This window comes from Artemia franciscana, chromosome 5 (assembly GCF_032884065.1).
Source record: "Artemia franciscana chromosome 5, ASM3288406v1, whole genome shotgun sequence".
Lineage (NCBI taxonomy): Eukaryota > Metazoa > Arthropoda > Branchiopoda > Anostraca > Artemiidae > Artemia > Artemia franciscana.
Genome location: NC_088867.1, coordinates 53,603,357 through 53,624,631, shown reverse-complemented (window position 1 = coordinate 53,624,631; position 21,275 = coordinate 53,603,357). Strand labels below are relative to the sequence as shown.

General features: G+C 35.7%; 2 protein-coding genes across 5 annotated transcripts in view; both read right to left on the bottom strand.

Moving 5' to 3' along the window:
• The window catches only part of LOC136027600 (mitogen-activated protein kinase-binding protein 1-like), a 215,511-nt gene extending 210,695 nt beyond the window's left edge, over positions 1-4,816 (bottom strand). For both annotated transcript variants that reach the window (XM_065705011.1, XM_065705005.1), the window contains exon 1: positions 4,609-4,816. The gene's annotated coding sequence lies outside the window, so the exon portion shown is untranslated. The remainder of the gene's footprint in view (positions 1-4,608) is intronic.
• A 14,026-nt stretch (positions 4,817-18,842) lies between these two features.
• Positions 18,843-21,275, bottom strand: part of LOC136026787 (putative gustatory receptor 28b) — a 32,938-nt gene continuing 30,505 nt past the window's right edge. For all 3 annotated transcript variants that reach the window (XM_065703487.1, XM_065703486.1, XM_065703485.1), the window contains exon 4: positions 18,843-19,776. In XM_065703487.1, the coding sequence (XP_065559559.1) occupies positions 19,618-19,776 (159 nt within the window). In that variant the 3' untranslated portion in view covers positions 18,843-19,617. The remainder of the gene's footprint in view (positions 19,777-21,275) is intronic.

The window sequence follows — 21,275 nt, the reverse complement described above, 5'->3', positions numbered from 1 at the left end:
CCTTAAGGGTCAAGTGCCATCTTACTTACTTACTTACTTTATTTAATTGATGATTTAACCAATAAAGAATTTAAAAGGTAAGAAAGAACTTGGTTGCAACATAAGGTTTTTTGAACTGTCAGCTGGCCATCCCCCCTCCACCACGGAAGGGGCTACCCCCCTCCCCCCAAACAAAATTTGGTCTATGTCCAAGTATTTTTTTATGAGACCAAGCTGCTTTCTGTTTATTTCTTTTGTTCTCTTTTCTGATTATTCAAGACATCCACTACGGAGGACTTTTGCCTGCTCACTAGAAAACACTCCCCCAAAACAAAGTGTCTTTATGGTACGAGTTTTTGGAAAAGTCTTCCAGGATGTTTTTAAATTTACATGAAGCTCCATGAGAAGCTGCCCTAAGTTTTGATAAGAGCCCTTTATACCTTGATCAGAAGCAAACAAGCACAATGTTCTGTAGAACAAGAGCTAAGAGCTCATATGCCACTTGTGACAAGGCAAGAAGAGCTAAGAGCCAAGAGCTCATATGGTATGAGCTCTGACAAAATCCTATGAATCAATAGATTGATTTAAAAGAAAAATTAAAGGCTTAATGCCGGTCAGGATTTAAAATAAGAGCTCTGAGTCACAATGTTCTTCTAAATATCAAAATTCATTAAGATCTGATCACCCACTCGTATATTATAAATACCTAATTTTTCCTCTCCCTTTAGCCCCCCAGATGGTCGAATCTAGGAAAACAACTTTATCAAGTCAATTTGTGCAGCTCCCTGACATGCATACCAATTTTCATCATCCTAGCATGTCCAGAAGCACCAAACTCGCCAAATCACTGAACCCCTCCACCCAATTTCCCCAAAGAGAGCAAATCCAGTATGGTTACGCCAATCACATATCAAGGACATTTGCTCATTCTATCTACCAAGCTTCATCCCAATTCCCCCACTCCAAGTGTTTTCCAAGATTTCCCCTTCTAACTCTTCCCAATGTCAAAAAATCTGGCCGGGATTTGAAATAAGAGCTCTGAGACATGCATTCCTTCTAAATATCAAATGTCATTAAGATTCAATCACCTATTTGTAAGATAAAAATACCCCAATTTTCACATTTTCCAAGAATTCCTGTTTCCCCCTCCAACTCCCCCCTCCAATGTCAACCAGATCCAGTCGGGGCCTAAATTAAGAGCTCTGAGACACAATATCCTTCTAAATATCAAATTTCATTGAGATCCAATCACCTGTTTGTAAGTTAAAAATACCTCATTTTTTCTAATTTTTCAGAATACCCCCCCCCAACTACCCCAAAGAGAGCAAATCGGTTCCGGTTATGTCAATCATGTATCTAGGACTTGTGCTTATTTTTCCCACCAAGTTTCATCCTGATCCCTCCACTCTAAGAGTTTTCCAAGATTTTAGGTTCCCCCAATGTCACCAGATCTTGTTGGGATTTAAAATAACAGCTCTGAGACACAATATCCTTCCAAAAGTCAAATTTCATTGAGATCTGATCAATTGTTCATAAGTTACAAATACTTCATTTTTTTCCAAATTAACAGGCCCCCCACTCCCCCCCCCAGGATGGTCAAATTGAAACAATGACGATTTCTAATCTAATCTGGTCTGGTCCCTGACACGCCTGCCAGATGTCATTGTCCTAGTGTACCTGGAAGTGTCTAAAGTAGCAAAATCAGGACAGACAGACTGACAGAATTTGCAATTGCTATATGTCACTTGGTTAATACAAAGTGTAATAAAAACCATTCTTCATTTTATAAAATACTAGCCAAGCAAACTTATCCATCCACCTAACTTGAAAATTTCTTCTTTTTGTTTTGCCTATGACATGAACTGGGAAAGGATAGTTCTTGTTTGGTTTAAAATGCCTTTTCAGTAGATCAGACTTTGTACTTCATCAGGATCCAAACCTTTTTTAAAGAAAGCTGCTTGCCAAGCTCAATATCTATTTTTGTCTGCTGCTTCTTCATCATATGGTATTGGTTCTTGGCCTGAAGTCTAAGGGTCAGTTGTAATTGCAATATAGATGATCAGCATATTAATCAAATTTGTCTTTAATACAGTTGTACCCAAAAAGTGAATGTATTTTTATTGGGTGATATTAAACTTGTAATATATTAACTTGCATTTTTAGTGACAGTGATTTTTTTTCAACTTTGCTTACAGCTGGAACTTTACAAGCATTAAATGCATATAATTATGACTTCAGTATGTGACATGAATATAATACAACTGACCCTTAGACTTCAGGTCAAGAACCAATACCAAATGGTGAAGCAGTAGCAGACAAACATTGACATCAAGCTTGGCAAGCAGCCTTCTTTGAAAAAAGAGGTTTGGTTTCTGATTAAGCAGAGTCAGATCTTGCTATATGCACAGTCACCTTACTATATGCAGTAATATGTATTTTTGAAACCTAGTGACAAAAGTAAAGCTTTACCTAAAACTGAAAACATTATTTGATACTTTTTTGGTAAAGTTATGACAGTTCATATAGCGACTTAACAATAAAGTGAACATACTACTTGATGCCTTTTTTTATATGTTCTTTATGAATATAATAGTTGCTTCTACTGCAAAGTCAAATTTAAGCACTTTTTGAGCTCTTAAAAATGACAAATTTTTCAATTAAACAATGAGGTTGTTTTTGACAAAATAATACTACATTTTCTTACTGCCATCTTTTCTTAATTGATCTTTTGAAAAAAATAATGCTACATTTTCTTAGTGCTAAGATTATTTATAATAAGGTTAGTTTAGGTTAGGTTAAAAAGTGTTTAAATTTGAATTTGCAGTAGAAGCAATTATTATATCTGTGAAGAACAGAAAAAAAGGATCAAGTAGTATGTTCATTTTATTGGTAAGTCAGTTATATCAACTGTCATAAATTTGCCAATTTTTTGGGCTCTTTCATAGTTCATATAAAACACCTTTGGGACCCCTTCAAGGGCTCAAGATGCAATTAGCCCCAGAAATGACTAATGAATTATCAAAGAGCATAAAAAAGGCATTAAATGATGTTTTCACTTTCATCCTGGGAAAATTATGCTATATAGCAAATTTACCAAGGAGACTAAGAATTGCTTTCAAAACATATTTCCTACTCAATAGCCCAGTAAAATTCTAGTTAATTGACTTCTTGCAATCTCAGAAAGGGTTTAGGTTAGGAAAATGAAACATTCAGGGATGAATCTACAGGATAAAGTATCTCCCAGGAATGTATTTTAAAGAACCCACCTCTACTCCTTCTCCCTCTAGAGGGCTCTGAAATTTGCCTACATGACAGGCCTATACCTATTGAAATTTTGACAAAACAATATTTTAGGTAAATTCTAGTTAATTGAATTCTTGCTATCTCAGAAAGGGTTTAGGTTTGGAAAATGAAACTTTCAGGGATGAAACAGATTAAAGTATGTCCCTTGAAGGTATGTTGAAGCAACTACCTCTACTCTTTCTCCCTCTAGAGGGCCCTGACCTTTGATGAAATTTAAAAATGTGAGTGTTATAAAAGTGAAACCTTGCAAAATAGATCTTCTGCTTAATTGAAGTGCAAAAAAATTGTTTTCAGCTTCATAACTTTGCTCAATTTCATTTTATAAGGTTTTAAAGACATGCAAATACATGTCCTAAATTTTGAAAAAAAAGCATTGATATGGCTAAAATTCTACACAAATAACAGGAATTGCATTCTCAAAACTAAAAGCAGAGAAAAAGCAACTAGTAACTGAAATTTAAGTTAAAATGTTGCTTTGTCAAAATTTCAATAGGTATAGACCTGTCATGTAGGCAAATTTCAAGGCCCTCTAGAGGGAGAAGGAGTGAAGGTGGGTACTTTAAAATACCTTCCAGGGACATACTTTAGCCTGTAGACCCATCCATGAAACTTTCATTATCCTAACCTAAACTCTTTCTGAGCATTGATATGGCTAAAATTCTACACAAATAACAGGAATTGCATTCTCAAAACTAAAAGCAGAGAAAAAGCAACTAGTAACTGAAATTTAAGTTAAAATGTTGCTTTGTCAAAATTTCAATAGGTATAAACCTGTCATGTAGGCAAATTTCAAGGCCCTCTAGAGGGAGAAGGAGTGAAGGTGGGTACTTTAAAATACCTTCCAGGGACATACTTTAGCCTGTACACCCATCCCTGAAACTTTCATTATCCTAGCCTAAACTCTTTCTGAGATAGCAAGAAGTCAATTAACTAGAATTTTACCAATAGCCCTAATTCTAAGAATATATGCCTACCTTTATATTTTCAACTCACTTAAAGTATTTCTTTTCATCCATTGCTCAGAACAATCACCTAGAACTATCTCAGGTCTATACAGAGTAACTCATTTTACAACAGAAAGAATAATAAACAAATAATTACATTTATAGGAATATAAGATACATCCATCAGAAACAGAATGGTGCACTGTCAGGGTAATGACCATTTTACTTTGTTGAATAGAAGCCAAAAATAAAAAATCTGATGGTACTACTTCTTATTTTACATTTGTTTGTGCACTACTTAGGGCTATATAGGAGTACTGGGAAACGTGGTCAAAATTCAAGCCCATCATGAGAATAAGCACAAAATTAAGTCTTAACATACCTCTCTTTGTGTTCTAGCTTGTCTCCTTCTGGAGAGCTAATATTCTCGAGACTTTATGTTTTGTTCTCTAACAAGGTCTATTGTACTAGTGGAAAACTTATACTTATTACAGATTCCAAAGCACTTTTAAAGGACAAAATCTAGTCTATTGTTAGGGCGATAATGAAATTGTGAATGAAAGAAATCGGTTTGAAGTTATATTCTATGTAAGTTGAATCATTTTGTTTGCAATATAGATGGCGAACGCTTTTGCAGACGTCGACAAGAGTAAGGGTCAGCAGACGTTTCATAAATTTCTGACACCATAATAGCATGCAATAAGCTCTGAATTTCTTGTTATTTTGAATAATATGAGCTTTCCACGTTTGTGAAAGTTTTGTATCCTGATCTTGTTGCCCCTACTTTTGCCAATTGTAGGCCATAAAATGGGAGGTGCCAAGAATCTGTTCTGCAACAAACTCGGCATAGCTACAACATATGCTGGTCCACCGCCTCCCATGCTGAGGATTCATATCAGGTACTTCAACTCCATTTTTTGTTCTAGGATTACATCGATGATGGATTCCTCTGGCCTTTGTTCGGCTACCTTCCCGACACGGCGTCTTTTGCCTGATTACAATTCATCCAAATAAACCTGAGATCAAATTGACCTCCAAAAAAAGATCTTTGGTATACCATGGAGCATCTAAACCGAAATTTTTAGGGTGGAGTACTTAAATGGATAGGTTTCATAGCTAAATTTAACGATTTACTGTATTTGGTTAAGTTTGTCTAATCATTCCGATTTCACATTATCAAGACCAGCCTCAATCACAAAATACAGAAAAGTTAGAATGCAATACAGGAGTGCACGCTCCATAAGTGACGGCTAGTACACAGCGATGGTGTAATTTATTAGGAAGGAGGTCTCTACAGACAGAACAATTTAACATGTTCATGTCTTCATCACCCCAACTCAGCAGGTAAAGAAGCTTCGACAATCTTTCTAAACGATTTCGGGATCATTGGGACTTTACTTAACCCTTCTACCCTCTCTATTACTAAATAATTTTAAACTGTCTTAGATTTCATTTTGGGTAGGTATGCTAAGATTGCCAGTATTCCTCATGAAGACTGTAATGTCTTCATGAGGATAATTTATGAGGAAAATACTCGTAAGGAGAATTTAGATCTGCATGATCTAGTTTTCTAAAATGGGCTTGAACGGCTCGACAGATTTGGTATTCACAATAACCCAAATGGATTATCTCATCTAGATATATTCGTTACAGATCAACCAGATTCCTTTAAGACTGACACTAATCAAGTTACCACGTTGGCATCGTTACGCATAAAAATCTTAACGTTACTGCTACTACTTCTACTACTACTACTACTTGCAATTCATCACAGCACGAAGCCACCAAAGACCAACGCAGCTAAGTTTGCTCGACCTCCATCCTAATCTAGTCAACGCCTTCCTCCTTGCATCCTCTGAGGAAGTTTCCGTCTCTCTTAAATCTTTTTTCACGATTTACTCCCACCCCAACCGGTGACGACCTGCTTTCCGTGCAGCCCTAGATGGTTAACCAAAAAAGACAACCTTTGGCAATTTGTCAATGTTCGCCATACAATTTTTTTGCAATTTGTCATCCTTCGTCTGCAGAGCGTACCCTAGCCATCTCAACCTTTTTCTCATTATAGCCATAAATAGTGGGATTGAACCACACTTTTTGCACAGCCTATATCGCATAAATCTTTGTATTACTACTATTATTTCTGTCTGCTACTAGTAACTCAATGCAGCAACAAGCCACCTAAGGCCAACAAAGTTATAATCGCTCCTACTCTATCCCAATCTATTTAAAGCCTCCCTCCTTATACCCGCTCTACTTACACCCTGCCGGGAAGTTCCCGTTTCCCACATTCTTTTTTACGACATTATCCCATCCTAACCGGGGATGGCCTGCTTTCCGTTCATCCCTAGACGACTGGCCAAAAAAGTCGATCTTTGGCGATTTTGTCAATTTTTGTAACGCAATTTGTTTGGCAATTTGACGTCCTTCATCTGCAGAATGTGCTTTATCCATCTCAACCTTTCTCTTAGTATAGCCCTAGAGGGTAGGATTAAGCCAGACTTTTCGTACAGACTATTGTTTGAAATACGGTCAGTAAGCCGGGTACCCAAATAATCCGTAGACAATTTCCCTGGAAAAAATCTAGCAAATCTTCATCTGTCTATTGGAGTGCCCATGCTTTAGAACCGTATTTCACCACTGTCATCATTTTAGATTCCCATAATCTAATCTTGGTTCGCAGACTTACCTTCTTATTCTTCTAAACTTTTTTTTCAGCTGCGATAAAACACCTTCAGCCATAGCTATTTTAATTTTAACCTCTTCACTGCTCCCATAGTCTTTTCTTACAATGCTACCAAGGCAAGTGAAGCTGTCAACTTGATCAATCTTTTCTTTACCCGATGTCAAATTTTAATTTTCATTTATTAAATGACCTAATTGACCTAATCCTTTTAATATGAATTTTTATACATACTCTAGCACCCTGAACTCACAAAACCTCTAAAGGTTAATTTATTTTGCTCACACTTTCATTTGGGATGTTTAAATCATCAGCATAATACAAGTCCAGGAAAAATTTTCTTCCCCATTAGACTCCGTGTTTTTCTACTCCCTTTCCTTGGCTCCTTAAGACAAAGTCCAACAAAATGCACCATAAAAATAGGGATAGAATACAACTCTGATCTAGCTGCTGTATTTCCTGATTTAATACAAAGCTAGATTCTAACATCATTCCCTATCTAAACCGCAGCAGTGTTTTCCTCGAACATAGCACTAATCACTCTAATGCATTTGTCTAGTATATCATACAAGGATAAGACCGTCACTAAAGCTCTTCTATCAGATGAATCGAACACTTGCCCATAATCTACAAAACTGAAAACTATGTAAACTGATATGCTGATGATGTATTCCTGATTAGTAGAATACACGAAGCTCTGCAGTCAAATCTTGATAGGCTCTTGCATGAGTTTTCTAGCATTGTTCTTCGAATTAATAGTTCGAAGCATGAAGTTTTAGCGTTTAACTGTAGTTATCTAGCTTTTCTTCCTATCATTACTTCTGCTATTTCTTGCGTTAATTCATTTTTGTACCTAGGAGGACAGTTCGCTTGTACACTCCGTCAGACAAGAGAGGCCATAGTGTCAATAGTGGCAATTGTCAGTAGTGGAAAATTTCCGGTCTAATTATGTAAGTAATGAAGAAGACCACACTGCATTTCCATAATACAAAACAGAAGAGAGAATAATGAGGACTTATTTTTTCCCCAAGACATTGAACGAACACAACCTATCTGAATATTTTTGACCTATATCCAAGGGCTGTCTTCAGCAAAGAAAATAATAAACAATAACACACTTACAATAAAAGATCTCGGTTAAAAATCCATTTTTTTAAATAGCCTAGGCATCAATTACTTCTTAAAGAAAAGTTCAGTCAAGACTGTGTGATAAAAGCTAACATTTTTCAAGCTAAAAAGGTTCATTCATTTCACTAACCGTATTTATTGAGCATTGGAATAAATTCTTATTGTGATATTTGCCTTCTCTGCATCTAATCTTGTAGTTCTTGTGGGAATGGGCTTGTTCTTATTAGTTCCTATTTTTGTTCTATTTGGAATTAGATTATTTTCTATAATTAATTTTGTGTGCATAGGGTTGAGTGTGTATTCAGCCAAGTTTCTATTTAGCGATGTATTATTATTTAAGTTTCGTTTGATCTCGATTGTTGGACACTTATGTTAAGTCAACCCAGGACCAGACTGATCAACTTGTTCAGAAAGTTGTAAAAGAATTAAAAACTCTGAAAGAAAATGGCAGAATACTCCGCAGTTGTACAATAAATTTCTCCCTCGTGGTGTTTTTTGCTCAAAGCCTTATGGATTACCAAAATTGTGCAAACAAGGCATCCCTCTAAGATTGCTAGTAGTTAGTAGAAAATCGCCTGACTCAAGCATTGAAAAATGGCTATGCACCGCATTTAAACCATTGCTTCACTCCCAAAAATCTTATATAAAAAGTTTAGTTGATCTTGTAGAAAAATTGAAACAGATAGACATTTCTGAAAATACCATATTATGCAGGCTTTGTCATAGTTTCCATGTATACTAGTATTGATGTTTCAAAATCTGAGCAATTATTACAAAATTAACTGGAAAACAATTATCATCTAATCAAAGAGTCAACGATAGGTCTAGACATTGATGTTCTCATGCATTTGGTTAAATTATGTAACAAATATTCCATGCACTTCCAGTTTTGAGATTCATATTACGAACAGGTAAGGGGCCTTCCTGTGGGAGCACCTTTATCAACCCTACTCGCAAATATTTGCGTCGAGCACCTTGAAAATTGGGCACTGGATTTGTATTTTCTTAGTCATATGTTTTGGGGACTTTTCATGGACGATGTAATTTCAATTTGGAATTATGGCGAAAGTGAACTTAAAGGTTTTCTAGAACACTTAAATACTTACGATAGAAATCTTCAATTTACTCTAGAGACCGAAACAGATGGAATAATAGATGCCTTCACTTCAAATATAACCATCCTCCAGAGGTTAAAAGAGGGGTGGTAATATCTTTTGTGGATAGAGTAATTAATATCTGTTCAGAGCCGTATATTGAAAAAGAATTAAATTTTATTACAGACATACGTTTTGGCAACAGGTACCCAGTTTATCTTATAAATACTGTTAATGCTCAAGATATATTCCAAAAATTACTTCAAAACTGAAAAAAGTTTGTTTAAGAAATAATTTACGTGTTACATTCACAATTTATTTTAAGTATAATGAATCTTCTCAATTCGGGTAAGGATAAAACCCCAGTTACTCGTCTAAAAGGAATGTATCAAATACCATGTAGTTGTGGATATTATTACGCTGGTCGAACCCACCAAAATCAAACAGTTCGTGATAACGAACTGTAAGTAAGGAGCAACCCGGCTCAATAGTAACCAAAACTCTAAAAGCTGGAATTTTTATACCAATAGCTACATCAAAAGAATTGCATTTTAATGCTAATTTTAAATATATAAGTTTCATCAAGTTTAGTCTTACCCATCAAAAGTTACGAGCCTGAGGAAATTTGCCTTATTTTAGAAAATAGGAGAAAACACCCCCTAAAAGTCATTGAATCTTAACGAAAATCACACCATCAGATTCAGCGTATTAGAGAACCATATTATAAAAGTTGTGGAATTTTGGATTTTTTTTTGCCAGAAGGCAGATCACGGATGCGTGTTTATTTGTTTGTTTGTTTTTTTTTTTGTTTTTTTTCCCAGGGGTGATCGTATCGACCCAGTGGTCCTTGAATCTTGCGAGAAGGCTCATTCTAACGGAAATGACAAGTTCTAGTGCCCTTTTTAATAGACAAAAATTGGAGGGCACCTAGGCCCCCTCTGACGCTAATTCTTTTTCGAAGTCACCAGATCAAAATTCTGAGATAGCCATTTTATTCAGCGTAGTCAAAAAACCTTACAAGTGTGTCTTTGGGGACGACTTACTCCCCCACAGTCCCCGTGGGAGGGGCTACAAGTTACAAACTTTGACCAGTGCTTACAAATAGTAATGGTTATTTGGAAGTGTACAGACGTTTTCAGGGGGATTTTTAGGTTGGGGGAGGGGGTTGAGAAGAGGGGGATATGTTGGGGGAACTTTCCTTGGAGGAATTTGTCATGGGGGAAGAAAATTTTCATGAAGGGAGCGCAGGATTTTCCAGCATTATTAAAAAAAAGACAATGAAAAAATAAATATGAAAAGTTTTTTCAACTGAGAGTAAGGAGAAGCATTAAAACTTAAAAAGAACAGAAATTATTACGCATATGATGGGCGTACCTCCTCCTAATAACCCGCTCTTCACGCTAAAGTATTTTTAGTAATTTCAACTATTTAATCTACGGCTTTTGTGATTCAGGGGTCATTCTCAAGAAATTGGGACAACATTTAAGCTTTATTGTAAAGAGCGAGGTATTGAAGAGGGGATGAACCCCCTCATATACGTAATAAAAACATGAGAATACAGAATTCGTTACGTAAGCTAATTTGTAAGTTATGTATATCTTTTACTAATATAAACATTTGTAAAAAATTAAAAGTTCTAGTTGCCTTTTTAAGTAACCAAAAAATCGAAGGGCAATTAGGCCTCCTCTTCCGCTCCTTTTTTTCCAAAATCATTCGATCAAAACTATGAAAAAAGCCATTTAGCCAAAAAAAAATAAATATGCAAATTTCGTTTTCATTATTCATCTGCGGAGAGCCAAAATCAAAACATGCATTGATTCAAAAACGTTCAGAAATTAAACTAGAGTGAAGGGGCTGCTTCCTCATCAACGCCCTGCTCTTTACGCTAAAGTTTTTTACTGTTTTAAAAAGTAGAGTTAAGAGAAAGAGTCAAACTTTAGCGTAAAGAGTGGGGCGTTGATGAGGAAGCAGTCCCTTTCATATACGAAGTAATTTCTGTTCGTTTTAAGTTTTAATGCCGCTCCTTACTTTCCGTAAAAAAAAAAACTGTTTTTTTTATTTAATTTTAATTAGTAATGACCTAGGAATCAAACAAACTGTCCGCGAGGCAATCGAAATCAAACGAAACTTAAACAATAATACATCCCTAATTAGAGACATGGGTGAATACACACTCAACCATATGCATACAAAATTAATCATAGAAAATAACCTAATCCAAAATAAAACAAAAAAAGGAACCAATAAAAACAAGCCCAATCCCAAAAGAACTACAAGATTAGCTGTAGAGAAGGCAAATATTGCAATAAGAAATTATTCCAATGTTTAATAAATACGGTTAGTGAAATGAATGAACATTCTTAGCTTGTAAAATGTTAGCTTTTATCACACAGTCTTGGTTGAACTTTTCTTTAAGAAGTAATGATACCTAGGCTGTTTTAAAAAAATGGATTTTTAACCGAGAACTTTTATTGTAAGTGTGTTATTGTTTATTATTTTCTTTGCTGAAAACGGCCCTTAGATATAGGGCCGAAATATTCAAATGGGTTTTGTTCGTTCACTGTCTTGGGGAAAAAATCCTCATTATTCTCTCTTCTGTATTTGGTCTAATTACGGTTGAATTGTACCAAATCAGGTGTAGATTTGCCTTAAAGATCCTGGAAATATTTTCTCTTCTTGGGTTGCGCCCTAAAATATGTATTTGTCGTGAGTGCTCCTCCTCCTGACAGGAAGAGATATGTCACGTCTCAGAAAAAAATACTTAAGGTCTTGTATTTATTTCCTCTATCTTCCTTCTAGGCAAAGTAATTTAAAAATAATTCAGAATTCTCATGTCCGAGATTCTTTCCATAATTTAGATAGCATTGAGTTCCGTGCTAACCGTAAATCAGCATCAGCAAATCGCGCCTCGTACCTCTTTTATGTGAATTAAATTAAAAAAAAACAAGTTTTTGTAACGGAAAGTAAGGAGCGACATTAAAACTTAAAACGAACAGAAATTACTTCGTATATGAAAGGAGATGCTTCCTCATCAACACCCCACTCTTTACGCTGAAGTTTGACTCTTTCTCTTAACTCTACTTTTTAAAACAGTAAAAAACTTTAGCGTAAAGAGCGGGGCGTTGATGAGGAAGCATCTCCTTTCATATACGAAGTAATTTCTGTTCGTTTTGATGTCGCTCCTTACTTTCGATTAAAAAAACTTATTTTTTTTATTTAGTTTCTGAACGTTTTTGAATCAATGCATGATTTGATTTTGGCTCTCCGCAGATGAATAATTAAAACGAAATTTGCATTTTTTTTTTGCTAAATGGCTCATAGTTTTGATTGAATGATTTTGAGAAAAAAAGGAGCGGGGGAGGAGGCCTAGTTGCCCTCCGATTTTTGGTTACTTAAAAAGCCAACTAGAACTTTTAATTTTTTTACGAACGTTTTTATTAGCAAAAGATATACGTAGCTTACAAATTAGCTTACGTAGCGAACTTCTGTATTCTCATGTTTTTGTTACGTATACAAAAGGGTTCACCCCCTCGTCAGAACCTCTCTCTTTACACTAAAGCTCAAATTTTGTTCCAATTTCTTAAGAATGACCCCTGAATCACCAAAGCCGTAAACTAAATAGTTGAAATTACTAAAACTACTTTAGGTTTAAAAAGAGCGAGGTATTAGGAGGAGGTGAGCCCATCATATACGTAATAATTTCGGTTCGTTTTAAATTTTAATGCTTTTCCTTACTTTCAGTTGAAAAAACTTTTTCATATTTATTTTTTCATTGTATTTTTTTAAATAATGTATAATCTTGCGCCCCCTTCATGAAAATTTTTCTTCTCCCAGGACAAATTCCTCCAAGGAAAGTTTCCCCAACATATCCCCCTCTTCTCAACTCCTCCCCCAGCCTAAAAATCCCCCTGAAAACGTCTGTACACTTCCAAATAGCCATTACTATATGTAAGCACTGGTCAAATTTGTAACTCGCGGCCCCTCCCACGGGGACTGTGGGAGAGTAAGTCGTCCCCAAAAACATAGTTATAAGGTTTTTTGACTACGCTGAATAAAATGGCTATCTCAGAATTTTGGTCTGGTGACTTTGGGAAAATAATTAGCGTGGAAGGGGGCCTAGGTGCCCTCCAATTTTTTGGTCACTGAAAAAGGGCACTAGAACTTTTCATTTCGGTTAGAATGAGCCCTCTTGCAAGATTCTAGGATTACTGGGTCGATACGATCACACCTGGAAAAAAAAACAACAAAAAAACAAACAAACAAATAAACACGCAACCGTGATCTGCCTCCTGGCAAAAAATACAAGGAGCCTGAAAATTCTACAACAGGGTCTTCTGATACACTGAATCTGATGGTGTGATTTTCGTTAAGATTCTATGACTTTTAAGGGTTGTTTTCCCCTATTTTCTAAAATAAGGCAAATTTTCTTAGGCTTGTAACTTTTGATGGGTAAGACTAAACTTGATCAAAATTACATATTTAAAATCAGCATTAAAATGCAATTCTTTTTATGTAGCTATTGATATCAAAATTCCATTTTTTAGAGTTTTGGTTACTATTGAGCCGGGTCACTCCTTACTATAGTTCGTTACCACGAACTGTTTGATAATGTTTTAAATGATTTCTATTGTCTAATTGTTTCTTATTTTTTATGTATTCCACTTTTTCTTTTGTGTTTTTATAGTGTGTTTGTAAATAAAAAAGAAAGGCTTTTGATGACTGAGGAACTTCTCATTTATTAACCTAAGAGTGAAAACTTGGTCTGCCCTTTCCAAACCACACTGCTCTTCTCTTAAAACTTTGTCTACAGCATTTTTCAGTATAAAAAAGTATCATTATACTAAGTAATTTGATTTTCACAGAGACCAGGCTAATGCCTCTACAATCTTCCTTTCCCAGTAAACACGAGAGACAAATCTGGCAATACAAAATTGGAGATTGTGATACCTTAAGAAACGCACTTCCTTCTTAATAACGGAGAGCCTTCCTTGATGAAGACCCAAAGAAAGCTGCAGAAAAGAACAATCAGGCTATATTTGACTCTATGTCGAACAATATCACATCAAAACGAATCAAGGGGGTAAGCAGGGGCAAACCTTGGTTCAACACCCGCTGCGAAATTGCTATCAAGGTAACAAAAAAGGCACATATGCAATTGATACACTCAAAGAGCGAAAACGACCTGATTTCATTAGAGTTTGTAATGACGCGTTCACGTAATTCGGCAATCCTTAAGGGCCATTCAGGAGTGATTCAATACGAAGCTTCAAATTACCTCTTCTAAGAGCTGGTTGAGAATTTTCGAAGATACTTTATATCGTCTAAGGGATCTTTAATTCCTTCAGTAAAATTCAACGAAGGCAATGTAATGACCTATAGACCTACAAGCCTACAGGTCAAGACCTACAGGCAAAGACTAGAGCTCTTGCTAAAATCTATTTTGAGTTCTTGAATCTAGGTGACACCGTTAAAGAAGTCCTTCATTTCCCTGATTGACATAAAATTGTCCTTGGTCGTCTAAACTATTCGACTCCAAAAGAGCTTTGCATTCTGCAGCTTCTTGATGTAGCCAGATCCACAGGTTCTGAGATTAAATCTGATTTTACCAATAATTGCTGCAGTTCTGAATTAGCTAGACCTTTATTATCGCTTTTTCGGCCGTGCTAAGGCTTGGAAATATATCATTACACTCAGCAATCGTCTCATTGCATTCCTACACCAACATCATTGCAATCCGACAAGCATGGCCCAAATATGCATGTTAGCCTCCTCTCCTACATTGGAAAAATTTATGAAAAAGTTTCTTGTATGCAATTCATCAGTATCTGAAGTCAAGTTGGCGACCCCTGGTATGGAATCCGTTAGGCACATTCCACACTTTCACACCTTTGTTAGGCACACCTTCGTTACCTTCGTTAGGCACATTCCATATAAGAAGTCAAACGTCTTGGTTCAGCAGTCTCAAAGCACATATGACGAGGTGATGTTAACAGTCATCGTCCATTGTTGTACGTAAATGTGTCATGACCAATTTCATCAGCTGAAACTTCTTTTCGCCATGCCAGAGTTGATGATGCTGTCACAATCCGCTGGTAAACTGTCCAGAGAGTCGGAATTATCGGTTTGGCCATAAATTTCCAGAAACACGTCCTCAAAGATGGTGTGATCAATGAATTTATAGCTTTTGACCTCATTCCTGGGAAAACCTCTAACGTGATTTCCATGGGATCTAGGTTTTTCTTCGGAAACATCTTTATGACTTTGGAAAGGCTTTTATAGCTAATGTCCATTTTTCCATCCAGCGAGTCAGCTCCAAGGTCAGAATTTGCTTCTGAATAATTAGCAGGTGGATGTCTAGGATGTTTTTTGTGTCTAGGAAGTTGGAACTTGTCTTTAGCTAATGAACCAAACGTTTTCCACTGCTGCTTTTGATGCTTCAATTTTTCTCCCTATCTGATCAGTCTCGGACGAGAGCATATATATATTTCGCGTCTCACCCTGAGTTTTCCGTCCCCAGTAACTAGATCAAGCTGCTCAGCCTGAATCTTTTCTATAGAAACCTTCGTCGCCGTCAAACTCTCTTACCTGAACGTCCATCTTGTCATTGACTGATTCTTAAGATTCGGTGTTGATTCAGTACTCTGAACTAACGGCTCGTTTTTAAGTAATAACTAGTTCTATTCAACCTGTAAAGAAGACATACAATTCCTGTAAGGCTTCAAACTTTTTTCGAACTTTGGAGGTGCTGCTGAAGTTGTGTTCCATAATGAAATTTTCTCCATAAGCCATGGACCAAATTTAGCATTCCTAGCACTGACAGATCCACGGGATGAGGACCCCCCCCCAAACACACACAAGATTTGTTTTTGGTGTCTCCCTTCCTTGTTTTTTTCTTGTTTGTACTCTTTATTTTAGAAATAAAATAATTTTTTCTTAATTTGTTACTTTTATTATTTTAAAATGTCAATTTTATGTCAATTGTTGGTGTCCTTGTTAAATTGCCCCCCCGCCGTGATTTTACTCTGGAACTACCCCTGGTTAATGGACACCCATATCAAGATTAATATTCTGGTAGATGTCAAGTGATTATTTTCTTGGTATTTTTCTTGACTGAATGGAAAATTGTGGTACGGTATTTTCATGTTCTTTATTTAGCCGACTGAGGTTTTCACCCATTTTTTACAGTCAGTAAAACCGCTGAATCTACCAACTGAGATCAATATTTTCATGTCCTTTATTTAGCCGAATGAAAAACTTTGGCACCGTCCATAAAGTCACGACACGAGTTGGTAAAACTGCCGCATTTACCAGCCTATACTGAATATTTGGTAGATATTATGTCGTTATTTTCAGGTTTTTTACTGAATTGAATGGAAAAATGTGGTGTCGTCCGTAAGTTCACAACACAAGTCGGTAAAACCGCTGTCTCTACCAGCCTAAATCGAGGTGTCATTTGTTGTTATGTCAGTATTTTCATGTTATTTATTTAACTGAATGGAAAATAGTGAAACCATTCTTAAAATCACTACACAGGTCGGTAAAACCGCTGCATTTACCGACTGAGATTTCGTTGTATATCATGTCAGTGTTTTCATGCGCTTTACTGGACCGAATGGAAAATTGTGGCACAATCCATAAAAGCGGGTCATTAGTCGGTAAAACAGCTGTGTTTACAAATCAAGATTGAGATTTTGGTGGGAGACATGTCAGTATTTTTGCGGTCTTTATTTAGCCGAATAAATAATTTAGGTTGCGACAGAAAAATCGTGGAGTTTCATGACAGCGGAGTTTCATTGCAAGGGGGAAGGGCTTCTACCCTCCCCCCATGCGCGAAGGCTCTGATTGTACATATAATTTAGACTTTATGTTGAACATTCCAAAATCACTTCTTTTCTTAATTCTTTTTATCAGTTCCCTTTGGTTGTTAAATTTTACATGTTGGAGTTTTTTTCGGGGAAAGGGGGATTTAGCAAGGAAAGTTTCCCTAGGGAGAGCTTCCGGGGGGATGATTTTCTCTGGGGAAATTTTTAGGGGAATTGGCAGGACTTTAGAGTAGAGTAAGACTTTAATGTCAAATTAAAATATCTTGCTTTACCATAGCATCTTATTTTAAGACTAAAGGATAGGCACACGTAGCAGTTTCTTCCTATATTCTTATGAGGGTATACGTGTGAGCAATCAAAAGGTTTTTTTTTTCATTAAAAATCAGCGTTCTTTGGGAAGACATTCAAAGTTTGTCAAGATGGTCAGTCAAGAAAGAAAAATTGGCATACCGTCGAAAAGCACATCCAGCAAATTTGATGACTTCTAAAATTTAAAGTGATATTTATACCCCGAAAGTGGTAAAACTATTGACTTTTGTTGGGCAAATCTTTAAAATTTAGAAATTTCACCGTAAGAACGTTAAAAATAAGCTTTTTTATGGATAAATACCCAGGTTGAAAGCTGGCGTAAAGACTCGTATTTAATTAGCCTACCCACTTTTTGCTTGAAAAACGCTTCGTTTTTACAACTTAAGAACTTTGTACATCTCTTTATCTTTACTTATTTGTAAGTAATTTAAATTCTAAAGACCTTTTAGGATATACAAAAAACTCCACCACTGTTTTTATATTGGAAACTGTGCTGTCTTTTTGCCAAAGTAGGAAACTGTATTTGCTTGAAACAATGTGTTTATTCAAATTCAATTCAAATTCAAATTCACTTTATTTAAAAAAAAACCTGCAACGGGCAGAGCCGATTAAAATCACATAGAATGGGTTTAAGCAACTCTCCCAGCATTTAATGAAACCTTGCATCCCCTGAAAAATTCATCAACAACGATTTAGGAGGTATTAGAACAGATTACAGCTTTTACGTCAAATCCATAATCAATTTAATGCTGTTAAATGATGGTCTGCTCATCCAGATTTTGCGTTCCCTAAGGCGCTGAGCATATTGTGCAATTTTTGATATGTTTTATTGCAATTGAAAACTCCACTCCAAGATGAGGGCTTGTGAAATTGAATATAATAAATGATATTTTGACATTGTTCCTAAAAAACAATGTGTCGGAGTTTCTAGTACAATTAAAGTTTTCTACAACTTAGTACATTTAGTACAACTAAATAAAAAACATGAAAATACTCACATTCATGTGTACCTTAATCTTGATCTCGGTTAATAAATGTACCGGTTGTACCGAATCATTCAGTGATTTTACAGACAGCGCCACAATTTTCCATTCAGTTAAAAAAAGAACAAGAAAATAATCACTTGACATCTACCAAAATATTAATCTTGCTATGGGTGTCCATAAACCAGGGGCAGTTTAAGAGTAAAATAACGGTAGGGGGGGCGAAACAACTCTCCTAGCCTCCAATGAAACCTTGCATCCCTTGAAAATTCGTCAAGAACAATTTAGGAGCCATTAGAACAGATTACAGCTTTTACGTCAAATCCATAATCAATCTAATGCTATTAAATAATGGTCTGTTCAGCCAGATTTTGCGTTCCCTGAGGCGCTGAGTATATTGTGCAGTTTCTGATAATATTAAATTGAATACAGTAAATGATATTTTGATATTGTTCCTTAAAACTAATGTGTCAGAGTTTCTAGTACAATTGAAGCTTCTGATGAATTAAAGTTAAGTAAAAAGTCGAAGAAAATCCTGTAAAACCGTTTAATGTTTAATATTTATTTTAATATCAACTTAATATTCAATAAAATACACGTGAAAGAAAATATTCTTTATTGAGAACAAGAGGTAAATACATTGGAAATCTGATAGTTTTGTTAAAAAACCCGTATAAGAATCCGTCACGCTGTTACATCAAATATGTTTGTAAGCTCTTCCAGGACTGAATTTAGCAGACCTACCCAAGTGTTGCATGTCTTCATTGTATTATTTTGCTAATGATTCCTGGAAATATTTAATCAATCAATCCTTTCAGTTTCAATTAAAGGAGAGCCAAAGTTCAACTTCTGAATTAGAAATTTGAATTTGAACGATTTTTACGAGGAAGTTAAGATAAAACTATGATTACCCCTCAAAAAGTTTCCTTTAGTGGTAACATTAAAAAGAATTAAAACAACATTTATCGGATCAAAATATCTACGGCTAAACCTACAAATAAAAATTGCTCATGCTAGAGTTGGTTTGAATCTTTTATCAAATCAAGAAATTTAAAAGTTTAATTTTTCAGAAATCCTGGATATTTTATATTTTTGAATCTCACATTAAAGGCCCCTCCCCTCCCCAAAAAACAAAATTCGGCAGCTCTTTTTGATAGTTTTGTGAAACATATATCTGATCGAATCTCTGCTGGTGCTTGAAAACATGCTGATTGGGCAACATTTTCAATAGTATTGTATTTCCTGTTACGGAAGCACGCATAAAGTTGATAATAATAGACAAAATTGATAAATTGTCATAACATAATAATAGACAAAATTACAACCATGACAATCATAACAGTCAACTTGACAATCGTAACAAACAAAATTGAATTAGTTCTCGAATGAAATTTGAGAATCGTTTGCCATATTTTGAATAGTTCGTGTTAAATTATTGGCAATTCTTGTTGCTTCTTCATATAAGTTTGTATGGGCTATACTTCCTCTAAGTTGGACCAGTATCACGATATATGTCAGCAATATGCTAACAATCTGCAAGAAAAAAAAAATTTAACCATATAAACTACTAGACAGAAACTTTTTGTAGTCATTGTCAAGTTTGAACAATTAAACCATAGCAAACGACGCTAGAAATACAATCAAAGTGCCAGATGGTGCCTCTGGAGGTAAGGTCCTCCTTGGCAGGAGGGGAGCACAATTACGAAAGCTTACTGTTTTTTATACTGTTTTAAAAAGTAAAGTTAAGAGAGTGAGTCAGACTTTAGCGTAAAGAGCGGGGCGTTGATGAGGAAGCAGCCCGTTTCATATACGAAGTAATTTCTGTTCCTTTTAAGTTTTAATGTCGCTCCTTACTTTCCGGTAAAAAACCTTGTTTTTTTTATTTAATTTAATTCAAAGGAGGATATGGAAAAAGAAATTTAAAAATTAATTAACAAGCATAAAAAATAGAATAATGCGATAAAATCTTCCATTTTTTTAACAACCGTTATCGACTAAACAAACTCACCAAAAGGAAGAAAAAAGAGAACATAATAGGCTGGGGACCAACAAAGCTGATAATATGACAATATGCGCACTCTCTTGCATAAAAAGGATTTAATCAGGCATAATTTAAAAGAAAGAAAGACTTTTGTCCTGCCTTTCTTTATCCTGAGTGATTTTAAATCTGGGTTTCCTGAATATTCATTTATGTAATCGAATTTTCTACATACTGTTTTATTTTCTAGTATTTGAAGTTTAACCAAATAAATTATGCAAAGTCTGGAAAAACCAAGAGTTAATCAGAGCAAAACGTGATGCAAAATGTCGATTTCGGTATATTGAATTTGACTAGAAGTTGAAAGTTTTATATCCTATTTTAGAGTCAAAAGTGATCGGAGGGCAACTAGCCCCCACCCTGCATGCCCTCTTTTCCCCATATGCATCAAATCAAAATTTTGAGATAGCCATTTTGCTCAAAATAGTCCAAAGATCATATAACAATGCCTGCTTGCAATATGCCTGCCCTACAAAGCAATATCAATTACCCCTTTGGCGTGCCTACCCTTCTATTCTCTTGAATCCCAGGTCCTGTTTTCCATACCAGTCTCCAACTTTGAACACTTCAATATCCATTCTATACCACCCTCCGTCTGCCCCCAGCTACTCCTCCAAATTCCATTCCCGCTTCCTCCCCCCCCTGTTTCACTCTAATAATGTAAAGATTTTTTCTCTTTTTAGGAGTGATTGACCAGTTAAAGCTGCACAGATTCACCGTGAATGTTCAGGTATAAGATGTAGTTTAACTCCCTTTAATAGAGGAAAATTTTACTCAGAGCTCTTTCAATTTACTCCCAGCTTTCAAAAGTGAGCCTCCTCCCCTCTCGGCTTACTGGTCCTTTTGTCAAGGGTGGCGAGTTTGGGCCTAATAACAAACCTTCCTAAAATGCTCCAAAAGATAATTTTCCACTTTAGGAGAAGTTTTCACCCCTTTCAGCATTAGACTTATTACTTAAACCCCGCCGAAGCTACCTCAGAGTAAAGTTTTTTTG